Below are 25,474 nucleotides of genomic sequence, written 5' to 3' on the forward strand. Positions count from 1 at the left end.
ATATGGTGTTGGGTAAGTTGAGGGGACTGAAGGCCGACAAATCCCCGGGGCCTGATAAACTACATCCTAGGGTACTTAAGGAGGTGGCCCTGGAGATAGCAGATGCTCTAAGGATCATCTTCCGGAACTCCATTGACTCGGGAACAGTACCCGTGGATTGGAGGGTAGCTAATGTTACCCCAATATTTAAAAAGGGGGGTAGAGAGAAAGCAGGGAATTATAGACCAGTAAGCCTTACATCGGTTGTGGGCAAAATGCTAGAGTCCATTATTAAGGATAAAATAGCGGAGCACTTGACAAATGGGGAAAGGATCGGACAGAGTCAACATGGATTTACAAAGGGTAAATCGTGTTTGACTAATCTGCTGGAATTTTTTGAGGAAGTAACTGGTAAAATAGATGGGGGAGAGCCAGTGGATGTGGTGTACCTTGACTTCCAGAAAGCCTTCGATAAGGTTCCACACAAAAGATTATCATGCAAAATTAAGGCTCATGGGATTGGGGGCAAAGTATGAACGTGGATAGAGAACTGGCTGGCGGATAGAAAACAGAGAGTTGGAATAAACGGCTCGTTTTCGGAGTGGCAGGCAGTGACCAGCGGGGTGCCGCAAGGATCTGTCCTGGGACCCCAGCTGTTCACAATATATATAAATGATCTGGATCAGGGAATTGGATGCAATATTTCCAAATTCGCTGACGACACTAAACTAGGAGGAGGGGTGGGCTCTGATGAGGATGTCAGGAGGCTACAGTGCGATTTGGACAGGTTGGGGGAATGGGCGGATACGTGGCAGATGCACTATAATGTGGATAAATGCGAGGTTATCCACTTTGGGGGTAAAAACAGGAGGGTAGATTATTATCTAAATGGCAATAGATTGGGAGATGGGGAAGTGCAGAGGGACCTGGGTGTTCTTGTGCACCAGTCACTGAAGGAGAGCATGCAGGTGCAACAGGCGATTAAGAAGGCAAATGGTATGTTGGCCTTCATATCAAGGGGGTTCGAGTATAGGAATAGGGATACCTTACTACAGCTGTACAAGGTGCTGGTGAGACCGCATCTGGAGTATTGTGTACAGTTTTGGTCGCCCCATCTGCGGAAGGATGTTCTTGCCATGGAAAGAGTGCAACGGCGATTCACCAGGCTGATACCTGGAATGGCGGGAATGACCTACGAAGAGAGATTAAATAGTTTGGGCTTGTACTCACTGGAGTTTAGAAGATTGAGAGGGGATCTCATCGAAACATATAAAATTATGGCAGGCCTGGACAGGCTGAATTCAGAGAGAATGTTTCCAATGGCCGGGGAGCACAGAACCAGGGGCCACAGTCTAAAAATAGCGGGCAAATCATTTAAAACAGAGATGAGGAAGAATTTCTTCACTCAAAGAGTGGTGAGCCTGTGGAATTCCCTGCCACAGAGGGCTGTGAAGGCTAATTCAATAAATATTTTCAAGAGAGAATTGGATATATTTCTGAAGGCTAAGGGGATTAAGGGTTACGGAGAAAAGGCGGGGACGGGGTACTGAACTGATAAGATCAGCTATGATCTCAGACGAAGATCAGCCATGATCTCATTGAATGGCGGAGCAGGCTCGAAGGGCCGAATGGCCTACTCCTGTTCCTATCTCTATGTATCTATGTATCTATGTATAAACATAAACTTAAATAATTTGCACAGTTGAATATTTCGTTCTTTTTAAAATGTGCAACTCACTTCAGTCCTCCATAGCTGCTGTAAGATGTTGAACTCTGTAGGACGCAGTTGATATGCCCCACACACTGACAATGATGCACATAAATGGTAAAGAGAGTCAAGAGCAGAATATGTACCTCGTCTTTTATGAACAAGTTTTCAAAGTATGGGATTTTGACACAATATTGCGAGATCACTAACGACCAACGTAAAAGCTACAACAAATAGCTGAATACGGATTTCTTTGTGGTGATGTTTATGTGTGTGCGTCGGGGAAGAAAGTAATTTGCTGCATTTGGATCCAGTGTTTTATATATTATGCATATTAATCGGGGATGTGGTTGAACATGAAAATTAGGCAGCGGTTACAGATAACTAGAAGAATATTCCGCAGTGAAAACAACAGTAGCAGTGAGAGAGTCGGAGTGAGAATGAGGGAGTATAACAGAGATTAGAGAGATATTATATAAGAACATAAGAAATAGGAGCAGGATTAGGCCATACGGCCACTCGAGCCTGCTCCACCATTCAATAAGATCATGGCCGATCTTCAATCTCAACTCCACTTTCCTGCCATATCCCCATATCCCTTAATTCCTCTGGAGTCAAATAAGCGCGAGAAAAAGACAGATAGCGATTGGAGAGTAACAGTGATCTAGAAGGTACATGAAACATTCGTCTTTGTGGGAGGAAATGCCACTTCATGCTAGTGCTCATATTTTGCTATAGTTCGCACTAACGGTGGATTTTAATTTAGGAAGCGAATGACACAGATAGACAGGGTGAGTTTAACATAAAGAGAGAAAGAGTAAAATAACAATGAGAAAAACAAAGAGACAGAGTAAGAATAAGAAAGCTCGGGTAACAATTAAGCACACGGGAGGGAAGTGTGCGTCTCACAGAAAAGGCTCCTACAGACTTTATAAAGTAAATCATTGTTATTTCCCATCCAGGTGTACGTGAGGTCGTTCAGTGAAGTAAATGGATCTACTCTAATTAAAGTTGGAAGCCCCCACCTTACAGGTTATGCAGTATTCCTGAATATAATTAAATAAATCAATAATAATAATGAAATACAATAATTAGATACACAGTTTTTTTTTGACCCGCTGGAGTCACAGACTCCGTCAGAGCTTAACGACAACAACCTCCTTGAACCTAAAGGGCACATTGGAGGTAACGCAGTTGCCGTTGGTTTGACAATACTAAATCCAATACTAAACACAATGCACAAAAATTGACTAAGGAATTTCCAGGAAGAACGCAGTGGAACTTGGGGAAATTTCTTTATCATGTCATTCAGCCTTGAAATCGCAACATGCGTTTCTTGACGAACGCACATCCTGTAAACCAGTGGCATGATGTTTCTCAAGCATTACTATGTTACAAGTATTGCAGTTGATTGTCCAAGCCCTGAAAAATTGCGAAGGTCAGTAATAAACATGGTCGAGGACCCAGAAGGAACTGTATTGTCGTGTCCCCAATATTCCATCAGCCTAAAACACGTTGAGGATTAATTCAACGCCATATCCATCCATTAAGCAGGCAGGATTAATTTTATCTCAGGCGACTAGCTCGTTGGGTGAGTATTATATTGCGCAGGTCCCAGGCATAGGCCGCTTGGGCTGAATTCAACTTCCAGTATCGGGTAAACGGGGAGCTGGAAAAAGGCCCACCAAATTAAATCTGCCTCCAAACCGCTGCATTTTGCTTGATGGGGATATCACTTGCGATACCGGAAGGGTTTGGAACGATAATACCGGTGTTTATAGTTTTACCGCCGCTGGCCAGAAGGGAAATAATTGTCTCACCAGTTAAAGGGAAACACCACATTCTGTGTCGCAGAAACAAGGACAGCAATGTCAGAAGAAGCCGTAGCATGGGGAGATGTTCATCAACTAGAGAGGTCCCCATAATTCAGATGTTTTTTAAAAGCTAGCAAATGCTTATTATAGATCCTGTTAGCTTTATGCGTTTTCTTTTGCAGATTATTGCAATGCCATTTACACTCAGCCTCTATTTTTCATAGGAGGAATGTCGTCGTATGCGTACCTGAAGAGGATCCTCTGTTTCACTTCATAGGGGATGCCTTTCAGGTAGTAGCCCGCCACGAGAATGACCGACTAGACAATTTCACTGAAAAATTAGCTGCGTGGCCTTATCTTCGGCCACATTATTGCCTACCCATCATGGCATCTTACTTGTACAAACACGAGGATAAAGGCACCGACTTTCAGGACGTTGCAACTGAGTCAGAGGGGTTTTCACCGGGCGAAGCACTGAGCACAAGTAACCGTGACGAGCTGGGAGTGAAAGTGAGGGAGATGGTGCTTCATCCACAGAAAATGGAGAAACGACCACCCTTTGTTGACGAGCCAAGGACCCAGAGTTCAGAGGTCATGTCTTCCATCGAATATCAATGTCATGTTCAGGCAGCCGAGACAGCTTTGATACATATGGTTGAGAAGATGGAGGAATGGGAAGAGAAAATTGCTTGTATCTCTAATAGATTGCAGAAAATTTGCTGCCACCTGCAGAACACCACGGAGACTGACAGGCCAGATATGTCTGGGACATCAAGACACTAGGAAAGCTTCTAAAGACATTGATAAATTCCAGATAACATTGCTGCCATAGATGCCTTTTACCGGGCACTTTCACAGAGCTTCAAGGACCTGGTTGGGACAATTCGGTCTGTGCTCACACCGACCACATCGTTGAGTATAGAAGATTGAGGGGTGATGTGATCGAGGTGCTTAAAATGTTAAAAGGATTCGATAGAATAGATACAGAGAAATGTTTTCCACTGGTGGGGAAATACTAAACAAAGTGGCGTAATCTTAAAATAAGAATCAAGCCATTGTTGATGGGAATCAGGAAGCGCTTCTCACACAAGGAGCAGTATAAATCTGGAACTCTCTCCCACAAAATGATATGGATGCTGAGGACAAACGGAGCTTGCAAGAGTGAGACCGATATATTTCTGTAATATCGGGGTATCAAGGGAAATGGCGTAAAGGCGGTAAATGGTGCAGCGTAGCCATGCCCTAATTGATTGGTGAGCAGGTTCAAAGGATTGAATGGCCCACACCTGTTCCTAACAGAAGCTCCTCCGAGCCTTTGCCCAGTATCATTGGCTGCAAGGAGTGGATGCAGAAGTCACTGCCTCTTTGGAGAGTTACATGGAGCCTGCTGCTTTGTGAACTCTCCAATGCTTTCAGACGGGGAACGTAGATCTTGCATCACTTACCATTATAAGAGATAGCCTGACAGATGTGCATCCCTTGGCATAGCTGCTACCAAGAGACAAGAGCTTTAAAGCTACAGGGGACCATCCCAACCACTCCTCTGTCTCTACCATATCACACTCAGGAAGCACCTCGTGAAGTTGTATATTGGGAACACACGCAAGTAAGTTAGCTGGCAAAAAGGGTAGTTGTAGTGTTCAAACGTTTTTGATGATAGGGTGATTTTTGGAGCATATGTTCTTCTCTGAAATAAAGTCTGGTCGTTCATATCAAGTTCTGCATACATTTCTTGAGTATTCGTTTTCTTTTGGGGGCTTTGAATGAAGAAATCTGGTAGAAGGCTTAATCAGTGAGGGACATGGTGAGGGCGCGGTGGCGTGCGGGGTGCGCGGTTGAGGGGACAGGCAGGAGTCGAGTGCCGTTTGCGTGAATTAACATTTCCTTTTTGAATGTATGGGGCTATCAGTTGGACCCTTCTTTCTCCAGATGGTGGTTGTTTTGTCCCATGACCATTATCTGGCAGCTTCACATGCCCTCCTCGCCCGAAGGGACTGCTTCGTTGTGTGGAATGTATGTACATGGGCGGCAGGGCATGTGCCCTCTGACTCGTTATCTGAGACCAATATTCATGTACGAGCCTTGCCAACGACTCTGGTTAGTTCGGCAGGCTTGTCTGTGAAGTGTCTTATTGAGTTTTTGACGTCAGAGGCGCGGTATAAATTCCTATTGTTGTTTTCCGTTGTGCTATTGATCCTGAGTCTTGAAATCACTCCGTAACCATAGCAAAAGGCAGGAACTCTGGTCACTTTTCATTTCCGTAAACTTTAACTTGAAAAGCCGTAAGGAAAATACACTTCCGCATCAAACGGAACCTTCCCGATATATCTATCTCATCAACCATTTGACCAATTGGTTGATTCAGTAAATAGGAGTCTACGCACCATACATTTTAACCTGACAAAATAGACGGGGAGCTCATTTTAACTTTGGTGCGAGAGTGTAAAATGGGCGAAATGGGATCTACACCCGTTGTACACCTCTTCCGATTCCCGTTTCTACTTAGAAAGGAACGCAACCCAAGAGAGTTGTATAACCGGTGGCCAACCCGAAATTGCCCATTTTACACTATCGACAAAAGACACAATTACCCCACGGTTTTTTTAAACAGATATTTTCTTATTGTCACCAAGAATGCTATCAATTGGTGTGACGTAGGGTGTAACTTATTAATCACATCGCCCGGCTGGTAATAGTAACTATAAATGCAGGTTTCAAGTTGTACTTATCCATCACTAATCAATATTCTACCGTCTTCAGGGAAATGCAATGAAATTAAACTTTTCCACAATGCGGCTAAAGAAAATGTTACGATATCGGGGGAATGGTTTTATTTCCATGATAGGTGGATTATACAGCATGGGATTTAATGTAGCTTCAACCAGAAATAAATCCATTTTACTGAAAGGAGGCGGTAGATTGAAAAGTCAAAAACGCGTTAAAATGACAGCTGTATTTACGGAATCAACATTGGAACCGATGGGATTCTCTGCCTCGAGGGACACAGCCGGTTATCTACCCAGAACTGGCGATTCAGTTAACAAGTCAGCAGCTTTACTTTTCTCGCTGACGTTTTACTCCGCCCGATAAAGCGTATGATTTGCAGCTGAGAAGGGATGGAAAATTGAAAATAATAATCAGATCTATCTGTCTATAATGCGTTTAGTTGTCAGCAGTTTTCATACAATATGGGACGTGTCTAGTTGCTGCTCCATTTGACTTGCTTCTCCCCTATGCTCCTGACGCAACAGTGTCTCTTGCTTGTATAATGCTGGCTTTTAACTTCACTTTGACATATTAAAATGCGCGCGTGTTGGAAAAAGGAACCGATGGGAATAATAATGGACACACTTAAGAAGTTACTACACATCGGGAACCGTAGTTTTTAAAGATCCCATAGATTCGGGGTTTTATGTTAAAAGATAACCGACTTGCCAATTGGCCTCTTAGTAATTTTTTTAAAGCCTTGGCATTCTGACAGTAGGTCGGTATCTGCACGTGCGCTATTGTGAATAGGGGTTGGTATTCCTGAACACAGCCCGGTATGGGCCGACGAGTTTTGCATGCCCCTGCCAGTTGACTTCGCTCTTAAGCAAGTTATGCTGTTAAATTGATGCCCATGATATAAAAAAGGCACTATTAAGTCTTCCTTTTTAGAAAGTCTGAAAAGGCTCGTGAAAGCGCCTCGCCCGTTCCCACATTGGGTATGGGGGCCTTGGGGATATACACTGAGTATGGGGACATTGAACATACACATTGGTAGGGGGACCTTGGAGATACAAGCAATTTATGTATTACGTTCAGCCTATAGTGTTCACTGTTACAGTAAGTTCCTGAACAAATGTCCATTTGTGTGATGCCCTAAATTATGCTGAATTTGAAATAAATGCTAACACTTTTGCTAGTGAGACTTTGTCACCTGCTACATGTGTTTCAATGTGTATGAGGGATGTAAGTGCTGATGAATGTAAGAAGCTACCATCCCTCCCCTCAGTCAGCATTAAGCATTCAATGATCAGGCAACGCACAGTTAGATTGGGGCAACCATATATCTGTAGCTCAGAAGGAGGTCCAGGTTCCAGGCGTAGGAGCACACATTACATTAAATATTCACTGATCCTCTAACTGGAACAGGCAACATTCATACAAGGAACTGGAGCTTCGGATTCACAAGAATCAAATAATACCAAACGGCGGAAAAACCATTTGTTACAATGTCGTGTTGTAATGTAGGAAAACCAGAGCCCTGGTAACAATTTTAAGCTTTGAGATTTATACTCAGTTTTTAATTCTGAGCTGGCAGTGACCAGCTTGTTGCTTGTAGCCATTCCTGCAGAACGTTGTGTACCTCACAGCTTGCTCGCCCTCTAATCTTGGATCTGCTGTTGTATTTGCAACTGTCGCAGTATAACTGTGTTGGTTATGTTTTGAAATGATCCATCTCCTCCCCCACACCCCGGGACATTGGCAAGGGAGGAAATAGCGGAGGCTCTGACCGTCAGTTTCCAATCGTCTCTGGCGACAGGCGTGGTGCCAGTGAACTGGAGCAATGCTAACGTTACATCGTTGTTTAAACAGGGAGAAAGAGATGGACCGCGTAATTACAGGCCAGTCAGCCTAACCTGGGTGGTGGGAAAATTATTGGGAAAAAATTCAGAGGGAAAATATAAATTCAGAAAGGCACGCATTAATCAAGGACAGTCAGCACAGATTTGTTAAGGGAAGGTCGTTTCTGAATCACTTGATTAAATATTTTGAGGAGGTAATGAGGAATGTCGATGAGGGTAGTGCATTTGATTTAGTCCATATGGATTTTAGCAAGGTATTTGAGAAGGTCTCAATTGGCAGGTTGGTCAGAAAAGTAAAAGCCCATGGGATCCAAGGGAAAGTAGCAAGTTGGATCCAAAATTGCCTCAGTGGCAGGGAGCAAAGTGTAATGGTCGACAGGTGTTTTTGTGACTTGAAGGCTGTTTCTAGTGGGGTTCCGCAGGGCTCTCTACTAGGTCGCTTGCTTTTTGTGGTATATATCAATAATTTAGACTTCAAAGTAGGGTGCATGATTAAGAAGTTTGCAGCTGATACAAAAATTGACTGTGTGGTTGAGATTGAGTAAAATAGCTATAGACTGCATGATGATATCAATGGATTGGTCAGGTAGTCTGAAAATTGGCTAAAGGAATTTATTCTGGAGAAGTGTGAGGCAGTGCATTTGAGGAGGTCTAACAAGGCAAGGCAATACACAATAAATGGTAGGACACTGAGAAGTGTAGAGGCACAGAGGAACATTGGTGCGCATGTCCAGCGATCCTAGTCATAGCAGGACGGGTAGATAAAGCGGTTACAAAGGCATACGGGATAGTTTCCTTTATTAGCCGAGGCATAGAATATATGGGTAGGGAGATTATGCTAGAAATGTATAAAACACTAGTTAGGCCTCAGCTAGAGTAGTGCATACAGTTCTGGTCACCACATTACAAGAAAGCTGCGATTGCACTAAAGAAGTTAAAACGGAGATTTACGAGGATGCTGCCAGGACTGGAGAATTTTAGCTATGCTGGGTAGGCTGCGATTGTTTTCTTTGGAACAGAGGAGGCTGAGGAAGATTTAATTGTGGTGCATAAAATTATGAGGGGCCTAGATAGAGCAGATAGGAAGCACCTATTTCCCTTATCACAGAGGTCAATAAGCAGGGGGCATAGATTTAAAGTAATTGGTAGAAGCAATAGAGGGCAGTTGAGGAGAACTTTGTTCACCAGAGGGTGGTGGGGGTCGGGAACTCACTGCTTGAAAAGCTGGTAGAGACAGAAACCCGCATCACATTCAAAAAATGCTTGGCTACTTACTTGAAGTGCCATAACCTTCCAGGGTACGGACGAAGAGCTAGAACCTGGGATTAGTCTGGATAGCTCTTCTTCAGCCGGCGCAGGCACGATAGGCCGAATGGCCTCCTACTGTGCCGTAAATTTCTAAGTTTCCAAGATTTTATTAGAGGTAGAATTAAGTGATGGAACATCGGGCGTATATTAAGCTCTAACTTCCTGGTTCTGCCGAAGGAGGGATTCCAGACTGTAATGCTGGGTGCTGAAGGCACAAACAGCCTGTGGGTTTAGGTCCAGGTACGGTGGTCTGAGGGTTCGCAGCCAGGCCGGCTGCTGTGGCTGTTGTAGCTGGGCGTCTGGCTGGTCGCTTGGCTGGTCGTTTGGCTGGTCGTTTCACTGCTCAAGTGTCGACATTTTAAAATTTAGCCAATAAAATTGATATACCTATCAATTCATCCAATGAAAAGCGACGAGTTAAGAAAGTAACTATAGGTTTTTATTGGCTAAATAACAGAGCCCACCCTCGTGGGTGATCGGATACAACAAGGAGGGATGCCAGCCAGTCGACTACCTTTATACCTGGGCAGGTAGGTGGAGTCATGGGCGGAGTCAGCAGTGGTCAGCCCAGGTATAGCAGCGTGACAAGAGGCGACCTCGTATAGTGATACAACAGTGTGAACAGTGATAACCATAGAGTAACGATATAACAGTGATAACTATAGTGTAACGATAGTGAACGATAAAAGTGGTTTACCACAGATGGATACTGGAGATTAAACTGAGTCGGGGGAAATCCTGGACATGTGAAGGTATGAGAGGCTTCTAGATACATAAGAACGTCCACAGTAGAAAAAAGAGCTCACGTCTGTCACTCAGCTCCTCCCATTAAAGAGGTAGCATCACTAAAATGTTATGGTGTGATTGCTCCCAAATGGGTGATTAGAAATTCCACAGACCCACTACATAAATTAGCATAGGACCCTTTAATGTATTTCTTTATTTCATTGGTCTACCGTCAACATTTGGTAATTTAATGTTATATAGCTGATGGCTGCTACCTGCTTCTAAATGCATTGCCCTACATTTTTCCACGTTAAAATCCATCTGCTACATATTAGTCCATCTGTGTAACTCTCCCGATCTGAAGAGAATCGACTTCCTTTCTGCTTGTTATCTGTCCACATATTGGCTTCGAATGTAATTACCGCACCTGATGGAAACCAGACAGGGGGTTCCAAAATTGGATTGGGGCACTTACCCACTCTATCCTGCTGCAATTTAACTGAATAAAATTCTGGTCACAATGCGGCAAGGATGTACGTCCCAAGCCCGCGGGGACATTTTAAATTTGCAGTTCGGGCTCCGATGATGTCATGAGGGGCCGATCTACTATTTTAACCCGAGGGCTGAACTGGAGAGCAGTGATGGCTTCCCTGCCAGGCCAAACCTGCCGGGAGCTGGATCGAGGCCCAGAAGAGGTACAGAAGGGTAAGCTTCTTTAAAAATGTTTACATTTCCTTGTAAGCCAGTGGGTGCAGGAGTGCTCCTCCAGGCCCCAGAAAGGAACAAGGGCCTCTCTAACAACTACTTTGCCATCCCATTCTAATCAGCATGCCCCTCCTCAGAATCATACTTCACTGCTGGGCACCCTTACCACGGGTCCACGGCAGCAGCATCCTACTTCACGAATACCTGCTCCCACCCGCCAGCATGGTCTTTCTTGATTGCCACTTTCAGGCCTGAATATGGAAATGAGACCCGGGAGCTAGTATCTCTCTGGTCCTCAGCATGCACGTTTGTAGCTTACAGCAGCTCTGGCAGGCTCCATGGAAAACGATGTAAAATCAAGGACTATGGAGAACTGGTATTGGAAGGCAGCCAAAAAGTGCAAAAGCGAATTGGCCACCAGTTTTACACTACGCCTATTTTTCGCTAGCTCCAATTTTGCTCTATTACCGAAGACCAATTTCACCCCCCTCCATAGCATTCATGAATATTGTGAACAGTAGCGCTTAAAAATTGAAAATAATTTGAAAATTATTACTGTTTTCCCATTGATTACTACTCTACATCTTGTTGATTATTCAAATCCCGGTCAATGCAACCCATGTTTTCACATATGCCTAGCAAATTAGATTGCTCGACGGGATTCACATGAGGACATTTGTTGAATGCCGTTTAAAAATTCAAGTTACTGTGGATCTTCTTCCGCATAGTCCAAAGCAGAAAAGGTAGGTGTTTAGGGCCTATATAATCACAGAATCACAGAAATCGCAGAAACCCCACAGTGCAGATAGAGGCCATTTCGGCCCATCGAGCCTGCACCGACACATATCCCACCCGATCCCAGTAACCCCTACACCAACACATATCCCACCCTATCCTGTAACCCCACGTATTTAATCCCCCTAACACTAAGGGTCAATTTATCATAGCCAATCAACCTAACCTGCACATCTTTGGACTGTGGGAGGAAACCGGAGCACCCGGAGGAAACCCACGCAAACACGGGGAGAATATGCAAACTCCACACAGACAGTCGCCCGAGGCCGGATTCGAACCCGGGTCCCTGGCGCTGTGAGGCAACAGTGCTAACCACTATGCCACCGTTAAGAGGGCACTATTAGCAAAAATATATTACCCCGGAATCTGTAATCTCATGGCCCGACATGTCCCTCACTCTGCCATTACCATCAAGCCAGGGAACCAAGCCTTGTTCAATGAGGATTGCCGAAGTGTGTGCCAGGAGCAGCATCAGCCATACCTATAAATGAGGTGCCAACCTGGGAATCTGCAACACAGCACTACCTGCATGCTAAACAGTAGAAACAACATGCTATAGACAGAGCTAAGTGATCCCACTATCAACAGATCAGATCATAGTTCTGCAGCCCTGCCACATCCAGTTTTGAATGGTGGTTGACAATTAAACAACAAACAGGAGGGGAAGGTTCCATAAATATCCCACCGTCAATGATGACAGAACTCAGCACACGACAGCAAAAGACAAGGCTGAAGCGTTTGCAATCATCTTCAGCCTGAAGTGCCGAGTGGATGATCCACCTTGGCCTCCTCCTGAGGCCTCCACCATCAAAGAAGCCAGACTTCACCCACATTGATTCACTCCACATGCTATCAAGAAACGTCTGAGCGCACTGGACAGAGCAACGGCTATAGGCCCTGACAAAATCCCAACCGTGGTGCTGAAGACTTGTGTTCCAGGACTATCCATGCCGCTAGTCAAGCTGTTCCAATACAGCTAAAACAATTGCATCTACCCGACAAAGTGAAAAATTGCCCAGGTATGTCCTGTCCACAAAAAGCAGGACAAATACAATCCAGCTAATTACCGCCCATCAATCTACTCTCAATCATCTGCAAAGTGATAGAAGGTGTCGTTGCCAGTGCTATCAAGTAGCAGTTACTCACCAATAGCCTGCTCACCGAAGTTCAATGTGGGTTCTGCCAGGACCACTCGCATCTAGACCTCATTTCAGCCTTGGGCAAAAAAGCAGAACTCAGATGTCGGTAAGAGTGACTGCCATTGTCATCAAGGCAGCATTGGAACGAGTGTGGCATCAGGGAGCCCTAGTGAAATCGAACTCAATGGGAATCAGGGGGGCACTCGCCCCACTGCTAGAGACACATCTAGCATAAAGGAAGATGGCTGTAGTTTTTGGAGGCCAATCATCTCAGCCATAGGGTAATGCTGCATGAGTTCCTCAGGGTTGAGTCCTAGGCTCAACCACCTTCAGCTGCTTCAACAGTGATATTTCCTGCAAAATCCTAAGGCCAGAACTGTGACTATTCGCTGATGATTGCACAGTACTTTGTTCCGTTCGTAACTCATCAGATAACGAAGCAGTCTGTGCCCGCATGGAACAAGACCTGGGCAACATTCAGGTTTCAGCTGCTGAGTGGCAATTAACATAAGCACCACACAAGTGCCAGGCAATGGCATTCTCCAAGATGAGAAATTCCAACAACCGCCCCAACACCTTCAACAGCATTACCATCGTCGAATCTCTAACTATCAACATCCAGGGGGTCACCCTTGACCAGAAATTTAATTGGAGTAGCCACATACTTTTTTTTATTCGTTCATGGGATGTGGGCGTCGCTGGCAAGGCCAGCATTTATTGCCCATCACTAGTTGCCATTGAGAAGGTGGTGGTGAGCTGCCTTTTTGAACTGCTGCAGACCGTGTGGCGAAGGTACTCTCACAGTGCTATTAGGGAGGGAGTTCCAGGATTTTGACCCAGCGATGAGGAAGGAACGGAGATACACTTCCAAATGAGGATGGTGTGTGACTTGGAGTGGAACTTGGAGGTGGTGGTATTCTCATGCGCCTGCTGCCCTTGTCGTTTTAGGTGGTAGAGGCCGCGGGTTTGGGAGATGTTGCCGAAGAAGCCTTGGCGAGTTGCTCCAGTGCATCTTGTAGATGGTACACACTGCAGCCATGGTATACTGGTGATGGAGGGAGTGAATGTTAACGCCTGTGAATGGGGCCCCAATCAAGCCAGCTGCTTTGGCTTGGTGTCGAGCTTCTTGAATGTTGTTGGAGCTGCACTTATCCAGGCAAATGGACACTATTCCATCACAACCTTGACTTGTGTCTAATAGATGGTGGAAAGGCTTTGGGGAGTCAGGGGGTGAGGCATTCGCCACAGAATACCAACCTCTGACCGGCTCTTGTTACCAAAGTATTTATGTGGCTGGTCCAGTTAACATTCTGGTCAATGGTGGCTCCCAGGATCTTGAAGGTGGGGGATTCGGAGATGGTAATGTCGTTCAAAGTCAAGTGGCGGTGGGTGGACGCTCGCTTTTTGAGACAATAATTGCCTGGCACTTGTGTTACACGAATGTTACCACTTATCAGCCCAAGCCTGAATGTCGTACAGGTCTTGCTGCTTTCGAGAATAGACTGCTCATTGTCTGAGGAGTTGCGAAATGACACTGAACATAGAAGAAGGAAAAGATAGGAGCAGGAGTAGGCCATTCGGCCCCTCGAGCCTGCTCCGCCATTCAATGCGATCATGGCTGATCATCCATATTCAGTACCCGGTCCCTGCTTTCTCCCAATACCCCATGATCCCTTTAGCCTTAAGAAATATATCCAACTCCTTCTTGAATATATTTAATATACTGGCCTCTACTGAATTCCGTGGTAGAGAATTCCACAGGTTCACCACTCTCTGGGTGAAGAAATTCCTCCTCATTTCTGTCCTAAATGCCCTACCCCTTATCCTTAGACTGTGTCCCCTGGTTCTCGACTCCCCGACCATCGGGAACATTCTTCCTGCATCTAGTCTGTCCTGTCCTGTCAGAATTTTATAAGTTTCAATGAGATCCCCTCTCATTCTTCAAAGCTCAAGCGAGTACAAGCACAATCGACCCAATCTCTCCTCATACGTCATTCCTGCCATCCCAGGTATCAGCCTGGTGAACCTTCGCTGAACTCCTTCCATGGCATGAACATCCTTCCTCAGATAAGGCGACCAAAACTGCACACAATACTCAAGATATGGTCTCACCAAGGCCCTGTACAACTGCAGCAAGACATCCGTGTTCCTGTACTCAAACCCTCTTGCTATGAAGGCCAACATGCCATTTGCCTTCTTAACTGCCTGCTGCACCTGCATGCTTACCTTCAGCGACTGGTGCACAAGGACACCCAGGTCTCATTGCACTTCCCCTTCTCCCAATCTATTGCCATTCAGATAATAATCTGCCTTCCTGTTTTTGCCACCAAAGTGGATAACCTCGCATTTATCCACGTTATATTGCATCTGCCATGCTTTTGCCCAATTACCCAACCTGTCCAAATCATCCTGGAGTTTTTCGGCATCCTCCTCACAGCACACACGCCCACCCAGCTTTGTATAATCTGCAAATTTGGAGATATTACATCTACTTCCTTTGTCGAGATCATTAATATATATTGTGAATAGCTGGGGCCCAAGGACCGATCCTTGCGGTATCCCACTAGTCACTGCCTGCCACTCGGAAAAAGACCCATTTTTTGCAACTCTTTGCTTTCTGTCTGCCAACCAGTTCCCTATCCAAGTCAATACCTTGCCCACAATCTCATGTGCCTTAACTTTACACGCTAATCTCTTATGTGGGACCTTATCAAAAGCCTTCTGAAAGTCCAAATACACCACATCCACTGGTTCTCCCTTATCTATTTTACCAGTTACATCCTCAAAAAATTCCAGTAGATTAGTCAAGCACGATTTACCTTTTGTAAATCCATGTTGACTTTGTCCGATCCTGTCACTGTTTTCCAAGTGCTCTGCTATTACATCTTTTATAATGGACTCTAGCATTTTCCCCACTACCGATGTCAGGCTTACCGGTCTGTAATTCCCCGCTTTCTCTCTACCACCTTTTTTGAATAGTGGGGTAACATTAGCTACCCTCCAATCCATGGGTACTGTTCCAGATTCCATCAAATGCTGGAAGATGATCAACAAATCATCAACTATTTCTAGGGCCACTTCCTTAAGTACCCTAGGATGTCGTTTATCAGGCCCTGGGGATTTATCGGCCTTCAATCCCATCAATTTCCCTAACACCATTTCCCTACAAATACTGATTTCTTTCAGTTCCTCCCTTTCATCAGTCCCTATGTTCCCGGACATCTCTGGGAGGTTATTTGTGTCCTCCTTTGTGAAAACAGCTCCAAAAAATGTATTTAATTGGTGTACCATTTCTTTGTTCCCCATTATAAATTCCCCTGATTCTGACTGCAAGGGACCTACGCTTGACTTCACCAATCTTTTTCTCTTCACATATCTATAAAAGCTTTTAAACTCAGTTTTTATGTTCCCTGAAAGCTTACTCTCATATTCTATTTTCCCTTTCTTAATTAATCCCTTTGTCCTCCTTTGTTGAATCCCAAACTACTCCCAATCCTCAGGTTTATTGTTTTTTCTGGCCAATTTACATGTCCTCTCCTTGGATCTTATGCTATCCTAAATTCCCTTGTTAGCCACGGTTGATTCGGCTTTTTTGTTTTATTTTTATCCCAAACTGTGATGAACACTGTGCAGTCATTAGCAAGCAACCCCATTTCTGCCCTCATGTGGTCATTGATGAAGCAGCTGAAGATTGTTGGGCTTATGACACTGCCCCGAGGAACTCCTGAAGCGATGTCCTTGGGCTGTGATGATTGACCTCTAACCATCTTCCTTTGTGCTAGGTATGACTCCAGCCAATGGAGATTTTCCCCCCTAATTCCCATTGAATTCAGTTTTACTAGCGCTCCTTGATGCCACACATGGTCAATTGCTGCCTTGATGTCAAGGGCAGTAACTCTAACCTCACCTCTGGAATTGAGCTCATTTGTCCATGTTCAGACCAAGGCTGCAATGAGGACTGGAGATGAATGGTCCTAACGGAAACCAAACTGGGCTTCAGTGAGCAGGTTATTGGTGAGTTAGTGCTGCTTTATAGCACTGTCGATGACACCGTCCATCACATTGCCGATGAGTGTGAGTAGACTGATGGGGCGGTAATTGGACAGATTGGATTTGTCCTGCTTCTTGAGGGCAGGACATACCTGTTGGAAAAGAGGCCTGTATGACAGCTGTACTGGAACAGCTTTGCTAGAGGCACGGCTAGTTCTGGAGCACAAGTCTTCAGCACAACAGCCGGGATGATGTCGGAGCCCATAGCCTTTTCTGTATCCAGTGCGCTCAGCCGTTCCTTGATATCACATGGAATGAATTGAATTGGCTGAAGACTGGTTTCTGTGGTGGCGGGGACCTCAGGAGGAGGCCGAGGTGCATGATCCACTCGGCACTTCAGGCCAAAGATGGTTGCAAATTCCTCTGCTACATCTTTTGCACTTATGTGCTGGGCTCCAACATCATTGAGGTTGGGGATATTCATGGAGCCTCTTCCTCTGGTTAGTTGTTTAATGGTCCACCACCATTCACGACTGGATGTGGCAGAACTGCAGTGCTTTGATCCGATCCGTTGATTGTGGGCTCGGTTAGCTCTGTTTATAGCATGCTGCTTCTGCTTTTTAGCATGCATGTAGTCCAGTGTTGCAGCTTCCCCAGGTTGGCACCTCATTTTTAGGTACGCCTGGTGCGGCTCCTGGCATGCTCTTCTACAATCCTTATTGAACCAGTGTTGGTCCCCTGGCTTGATGGTAATGGTAGGGTGAGGGATGTGCCGGGCCAAGAGGTTACAGATTGTGGTGCAATACAATTCAGCTGCTGTTGTGGCCCACAGCACCTCATGGATGCCCAGTTTTGAGCTGCTACATCTGTTCTGAATCTATCCCCATTTAGCATGGTGATAGAGCCACACAACACGATGGAGGGTGGCCTCAGTGTGAAGACGGGACATCATCTCCACAATAACTGTGCGGTGTTCACTGCTCCCAATGCAGTCATGGACAGATGCATCTGCGACAGGTAGATTGGTGAGGGCGAGGTCAAATAGGTTGTTCCTTTGCGTTGGTTCTCTCACCACCTGCTGCAGGCCCAGTCTGGCAGTTATGTCCTTCAGGACTCCACTAGCTCGGCCAGTAGTGGTGATACTGAGCCACAATTGGTGATGGACATCGAAGCCCCCCATCCAGAGTAAATTTTGTGCCCTTGCTACTCTCAGTGCTTCTTCCAAGTGATGTTCAAGATGGAGGAGGACTGTATACCACTGTACCTCCACCCCTGCTGGGTCTGTCCCGCCGGTGGGAATGGATGGTGATGGAGGAGTTTGGGACATTGGCTGAAAGGTATGTTTCTGTGAGTATGACTATGTCAGGCTGTTGCTTGACTAGCCTGTGTGAATGCTCTCCTAATATTGGCACAAGTCCCCAGATGTTGGTGAGGAGGACATTGCAGGTTCGACTGGTCTGGGTGTGCCAATGTCATGTCCGTAGCCATTGCTGAGGGCGATGTCGGGTGGTCCGTCCGCTTTTATTCTTATTGTTTTTTGTAGTGTTTTTTTACAACTGAGTGGCTTGCTAGGCCATTTCAGAGGGAAGTTAAGAGTCAACCACATTGCTGTGTGTCTGGCGACACATATAGGCCAGACCAGGTAAGGATTGACAGATTTCCTTCTCTAACGGACAATATTGAACAAGATGGGTTTTTACTGTGGCTGCATGAGCAGGCCAGAAGCTATGTATTCTGTTGAGATCTACTCACCTCCTGACTCCTCAAATCCTTTCCACCATCTACAAGGCACAAGTCAGGAGTGCGATGGATTACTCTCCACTTGCCTGCATGAGTGCAGCTCCAACAATACTCAAGAAGCTCAGCACCATCCACGACTAAGCAACCCACTAGATTGCCCCCCCATCCACAACCTTAAACATTCACTCCCTCCACTACCAGCGCAGTGTGCCTGCAATGTGTACTATCTACAAGATGCACTGCAGCAACTCGCCAAGGCTTCTTCAACAGCACCTCCAAAACCTGCACTCTCTACCATCTAGAAGTACAAGGGCAGCTGGTGCATGGGAACACCACCTCCAATTTCTCCTCCAAGTCACACACCATCCTGACTTGGAAATATGTTGCCGCTTGTTCATCGTCGCTGTGTCAAAAAATTCTGAAACTCCCTCCCTAACAGCGCTGTGGGAGTACCTTCACCACACGTCCTACAGCGGTTCTAAAAGACGGCTCACCACCGCCTTTTCAAGGGCAATTGGGAATGAGCAAGAAATGCTGGCCATGCCAAGGACGCACACATCTCGTGAATGAATAACAAATAAAAATACAGAAGTGCATTTTAACCAATTAAATGTTTTTTGAAATGCAGTCACTGTTATACTATAGGAGTACCATGTGTGTGCAGGATAAACACCAGCTGGCTGAACTGAGCGGCCTGTTTCAACGTCGTAATATTAAATAAATCTATGTAATTTGAATCTTAATAAGACGAAAAGAAATAGGAGCAAGTGTAGGTCATTGAGCCTGCTCTGCCATTCAATAAGATCATGGCTGATCTTCTACCTCAGCTCAACTTTCCCACCCTATCCCCATATCCTTTGGCCACCCCTTCATCTCTTTAGCGCCCAAAGCATTCGACAAAAATTGCCTCCCTTGCTCTTATGCGCCAACCCCTTTGCAATAAAATACAGCAAAACATTTGCCTTGCTAATTGCTTGCTGTACCTGCATGTTAACTTTCTGTGATTCCTGTACATGGAAACACAATTCCCTCTGCATACCAACATTTGATTGTCTCTCACTTTTTAAAAATTATTCCGCTTTTCTATTCTTTCTAACCAAGTGGATAATTTCACATTTCCCCACATTATATTCCATCTGCCACCTTCTGCCCATTCACGTTACCTGCCTATATGCCTGTGCAGCCACTTTGCATCCTCCACACAGATTAATTTCCCACCTAGCTTTGTATCGTCAGCACACTTGGATATATGACACTCGGTCCCCTCATCTAAGGCACTGACAGAAATTGTAGATAGTTGAGGCACAAATAATATTACGATTTTCTAAATGCCCTGTTAGTACGTCCCTAACAATATATTCTAGCATTTCCCTACTACTGATGCCAGGCTACCTGGATTATAGTTCCCTGTTTTCTTTCTCCCTCCTTTCTTGAATAACGGGGCTAGAATTGCGACTTTCTGGTCCACGGGCACTGTTCTACAATCCAGGGAATTCTGAAGATTAAAACCAATGTAATGAATGCTCATTACATTTAAAGTCTAAGAACACGGTTATTATTTCAATGTATTGTGATAGTCACTTAAGTTCATTTCGCAGACGCTCAGTTAATTTAATGTTATTTTTAGAATGTTATATATTGTCAAAATATTTGGGTCATTTTGTCCAATAGTTATAAAAAAGATATGCTCCAAGAATCTGAAGGATTTATTATGGAAATACAGTATACTATACATTTTGCAAAGTGTAGATGAGCAGAGAGAATTTGGTGTCCATATAAACAAATCCTTACAGGTGGCAGGGCAACTTGATAAGGAGATTAGAACACCATATGGTTTATTTGAGTTTATAAATAGAGGAATAGAATATAAAAGCAAAGAGACCAAGCTCTAAATGTAATAAGCACTGGTTAGGCCTCAGCTGGAGTATTGTGGGCAAATCTTGGCACCACACTTCAGGAAAGCTATAAAGGCCTGAGAAAGAGTACAGAGGAGGTTTACCAGGATGTTACCAGGGATGAGGGACTTCAGTTATGAGGATAGTTTGGAAAAGTTAGGACTGTTCACCTTGGAACAGAGACGGTTAAGAGGTGACCTAATAAAGGTTTTCAAGATGATGAATGGTTTTGATAGAATAAATAGGGAAAAATATTCCCTCTGGCGACTGATTAAATAACTAGAGGTCATACATTCAAAATAATGTTGAAAAAGCTCTAGTGGGGAGATGAGGAGAATGTTTTTCAGTCAGAGAGTTGACGGGATATGAAAGCTTCTACCTGAAATGTGAAGGAAGCTGATACAATGCATAATTTTTAAAGGGGATTGAACAGGCATTTGAGGATGAGGAACTTACAGGGTTGCAGAGAAGAAGTGGGATTCTGGGACTAAGCACGACTGCTCTTTCAAAGAGCCAGCACAGTCACGATGGGCCGAAGGGCCTCCTTCTGTGCTGTCAGTTTCTAGGATTGCATGATTATTTTATGTAATCAAAGTAAAAAGTGCTGGGAAACATTCTGCAGGTCAGGCATGATCAGTAGAGAGAGGAAACAGATATACCGTTTCTGGTCATTGACCTTTAATCAGAACTGGAAAAAGACGGGTGGAGAAGAAAAACTGAAGTAAGGTCTGTGCTGCGGTGGACGACAGCAGTGATGAAATGACAAAACGGATAATGGTGCAAGGCCAAAGTGGTGAAAAACGGGCCAATAAAGGAACAAAATATGTGTCCATAGGAGGGGTAAATGGCAACAGTGGAGCCATTAGCAGCATCTGCTGTCCGAGGTGGTTATGATCTAAAGTTGTTGAACTCAATGTTGAGGCTGGAAACTTTTAAAGTGTCTAATCAAAAGATGAGAAGCTGTTCCTCGAGCTAGCATTGGGCTTCATTTGAGCAGTGTAGAAGGCCAAGTAAAGAGAAGTCAGAGTGGGCATGTGAAGGGGATTTAAAATGGCAAGCGAAAGCAAGCTCAGTGTCACTGAATGGAGGTGTTCAGCTCAGTGATTAGCCAATCGATGTTTGTTCTCCACAACATAGAGAAGGCCGCGTCGTGAGCAACAAGTGCTGTAAACTTGGCTTGAAGAAATACAAGTAAATCGCTGCTTCACCTGGAAGGAGTGTTTGAGTCCCTGGACGGTGGGAAGGGAGGAGATGATGGGGCAGGTGAAATAAATAGGAGGTTGCATATCCTGCGCTTGCATGGGAAGGTGCCAGGTATTGGGAGTGATGGAAATATGGACCTAGGTGTTGCTGAGGGAGCGCTCCCTTCGTAATGTTGGACGGGGAGGTGAGCGGAAGATGTGTTTGGTGATGCCATCGTGCTGGAGGTGAAGGAAATGGCAGAGTATGATCTAGTGAATGTGAAGGTTGGAAGGATGGAAGGCAAGGACAAGGTGACCCTGTTTTGGTTATGGGGGGGAGTGGAATACATGAGGGTGAAAATACTGGAAATGGTACTGACATGGTCGAGGACCCTGTCACCCATAGTGGACGGCAATCCTCGGTTGAGGAAAAATAAATACATATCGAAAGTAATCTGTGTGGAAGGTGGGACCGTCAGAACAGATGGGATGGAGACAGAGAAACTAGTAGAATGCAATAGAGTTCTTACAGGATGCGGGGTAGGAGAAAGTGTAATCATAGTAACTGTGGAGTCGGTTGACGTACAATAGATATTGGTGGACAGCCTATCGCTTGAAATGGAGATAAAGGAGTCACGGAAGGAAAGAGTACAGTCGAGATGACAATGTGAAGGCAAGGAAGCAGTGGAAATTAGAAGCCAAATTTATGACATTTCCAGTTCGGGCGAAAGCAGGAAGCAGTTTTATATTAATCTGTTGTGTTATTAAATCGAAACTTTATATTTATTTCTTTTTGGGTTGTGCGTGTCACCAGCAAGCTGCATTTATTGCACATTCCTTGTTCCCCTTAGGCCATTAAAAGACAAAAATATACCGTGTGACTTGAGTTACGCTTAGGCCAACGAGATAAGTGTGGCAGGTTCCCCTCCCAGAAGGACATTAGTGAACCAATTGGGTTTTCACAACAAAGTGGTCATTTTCTGGCGCTGGCCTGCAATTTCGCAATATCCAGAGTACTAAAAGAGTTAGCCATGGAAATAGTGGATGCATTGGTGTCATCTTCCAAAATTCTATATATTATGGAACAGTTCCTGCAAATTGGAGGGTGGCAAATGTAACCCCAGTATCTAAAAAAGGAGGGGGGAGAAAACAGGGAACTACAGACTGGTTAGCCTAACATCAGTAGTAGGAAAAATGCTTGAGTCTATTATAAAGGATGTGATAATAGGACACTTACAAAATATCACAGGATTAGACAAAGTCAACGTGGATTTATGAAAGGGAAATCGTTTTTGACAAACCTACTGGAATTTTTGAGGATGTAACTGATAAAATAGATAACGGAGAACTAGTGGATGTGGTTTATTTGGATTTTCAGAAGGCCTTTGATAAAATCCCACATAAGAGGTTATTGTGCAAAATTAAACCACATGGGATTGGGTTTAACATACTGGCATGGATTGAAAATGGATTAACAGACAGGGAACAGGGAGTAGGAACAAATGGGTCTTTTTCGGGGTGGCAGGTGGTGATTGGTGGGGTACCACAGGGATCAGTGCTTGGGCCCCAACTATTCATAATATATATCAATGATTTGGATGAGGGAATCAAAAGGATTATTTCCAAGTTTGCTGATGAGGTGGGATTGTGAGTTGTGAGGAGGACGCAAAGAGGCTTCAACCGATTTAGACTAGTTGAGTGAATGGGCAAATACATGGCAGATGCAGTATAACGTGGATAAATGTGTAGTTATCCACGTCATTAGGAAAAACAGAAAGGCAGAGTATTATTCAAATGGTGATAGATTGGGAAATGTTGATGTACAAAGGGACCTGGGTGCCCTTGTACACCAGTCACTGAAAGCAAACATGCAGGTGCAGCAAGCAGTTAGGAAGGCAAATGGTATGTTGGCCTTCATTGCAAGAGGATTTGAGTACAGGAGCAAGGATGTCTTACTAGAGTTATAAAGGGCTTTGGTGAGACCACACCTGGAGTACAGTGTGCATTTTGGACACCATAACTAAGAAAGGATATACTTGCCATAGAGTGAGTGCAGCGAAGTTTCACCAGACTGATTCCTGGGAGGGCAAGGACTGTCGTATGAGGGGAGATTGGATCGACTAGGCTTGTATTCACTACAGTTTAAAAGAAAGAGAGGGGATCTCATTGAAACGTATACAATTCGGATAGGCCTAAACAGACTGGATGCAGGGAGGAAGTTTCCCCTGGCTGGGGGTTTTAGAACGAGGGATCACAATCTCAGCCTATAGGGTAGAACATTTAGGACTGAGATGGGGAGAAATTTCTTCTCAGAGGGTGGTGAAACTGTGGCATTCTCTACCTCAGAAGGCAGTGGAGGCCAAGTCACTAAATATACGTAAGAAAAAGATAGATAGATTTCTAGACATGAAAGGCATGGGAAGAGAGCGGGATTATGGTATTGAAATAGAGGATCAGACATGATCATATTGAATGGTGGCGCAGGCTTTAAGGGCCGGATGGCCTACTCCTGCTTCTATTTTTCTATGTTTCTTTGTTTCTATTATGAACTCAGAACCTGTGGGTTTCCAATCCTCTGCCATAACATTTAGGGTACGGTAAGATGTGCTAATTAATTCCACCTCCAACAAAAAGTAGTCATTTACAACAATTTGCGTAGGGCAACTGCGATTTCATCACACTGTTTAAAGAAATATAATTGTAGTAGGTCAGTATGTGAAGAAGCACTCCTGCGCCCCTGAAAAGTGGGATGAGTGGTGTACGTTCATGAAAAACAGGAAGTGTTTGTTGATAGAATTAACAGCGATAACTATAACAAATAATTGAATCATCTCTCTCTACACTCAGATATGTTACTTACAACAGCACACGACTGATTTAATTTCAACTCAGTTGGGGTGAAATTCAACTTCCGCGACGGTGCATCATGGCGTAGTAGATACGTCCTTTCCGATTTTACTTTAGCGGAAATGTCTGTCCGCTACCTGCCGTTGTGCGACCCCCACCGAAGTTGAATTTCACTCCAAATCACATTTATATAATAGAAACATTTCTAAATATTACATTGTATCCAACCGAATGACAGTTATACATAAAAATCTAAAAGGGCATGTATAAGACTTCGCTGTGAGTAAAACGAATCTTCACCCTATTTAGCCAGCTAATTTTGGAATTCCTCCCTGTTAGCGTATTTCTTAGTGGTTACCGTCGCAACAAAGGATTGTTCATTCGCCAACAATAGCTCGGCTTATGATTTACCAGTTGTGGTTTTTTTTATAATAGCAAGCTTTAATACACAGACTGATTTGGTCTTCCATTTATATTAAGTGATAAGTAAATAATACAGCCTGGTTGCCAGGCTCCGACTACGCCGAGATCGCGCTCCGACCCAATAGAGCAACACAATTCTGGCCTCCCGCACTCCAGGCCCTCAGCGAGGCTCAATATTGTCTCCAGACCTCGTAAACGTTCTGCATTAAAAGGGCAACCAGGTTCTTTTCTTATACTATAATACAACTTTGGCCTGTGCTTACAAAATATGTAGGTACGAATACATAGGTTGCACGTTTAGCTGAGGCCGCATTTTTAGGTGTTTACCCAGCTTCTAATCCTTTCAGCCTTTTGCCCTTGTTCTACAAGCTTTCTTAGTTATACAATAAGAGCGTAGGCCCAAATCTTTATCTCCTGCTGGTATGTGGTGTCTTGCTACTCGTCTCTTATCAGGGTATGACCCATTTTCTTGACCTGGGTGTTTCCATTCTCTGCTGTTGCCTTTCCAAACTGTCTGTTGCTCAAGATTAAGATTTCCCTTTCTCCGGCATTTGCTCTAAAACTAAAAATGTTAAAAGAAAGAATTGCTGGTTTAACTTCACCATTTAACTCGCTTCTTAAATTTTCTAATACTGCCCGTTGGAGTATCTATGCTT

The 25,474-nt window shown here is 44.5% G+C and overlaps 1 protein-coding gene across 1 annotated transcript in view; it reads left to right on the forward strand.

Moving 5' to 3' along the window:
- Positions 1–3,885: 3,885 nt before the first annotated feature.
- Positions 3,886–25,474, forward strand: part of LOC147115392 (extracellular calcium-sensing receptor-like) — a 45,574-nt gene continuing 23,985 nt past the window's right edge. The window contains exon 1 of the mRNA XM_085989569.1: positions 3,886–4,192. Within this exon, the coding sequence (XP_085845695.1) occupies positions 3,886–4,192 (307 nt within the window). The remainder of the gene's footprint in view (positions 4,193–25,474) is intronic.

This window comes from Somniosus microcephalus, chromosome 6 (genome assembly GCF_052327205.1).
Source record: "Somniosus microcephalus isolate GS21.2 chromosome 6, FLI_Smic_1.0, whole genome shotgun sequence".
NCBI classification, from domain to species: Eukaryota; Metazoa; Chordata; class Chondrichthyes; order Squaliformes; family Somniosidae; genus Somniosus; species Somniosus microcephalus.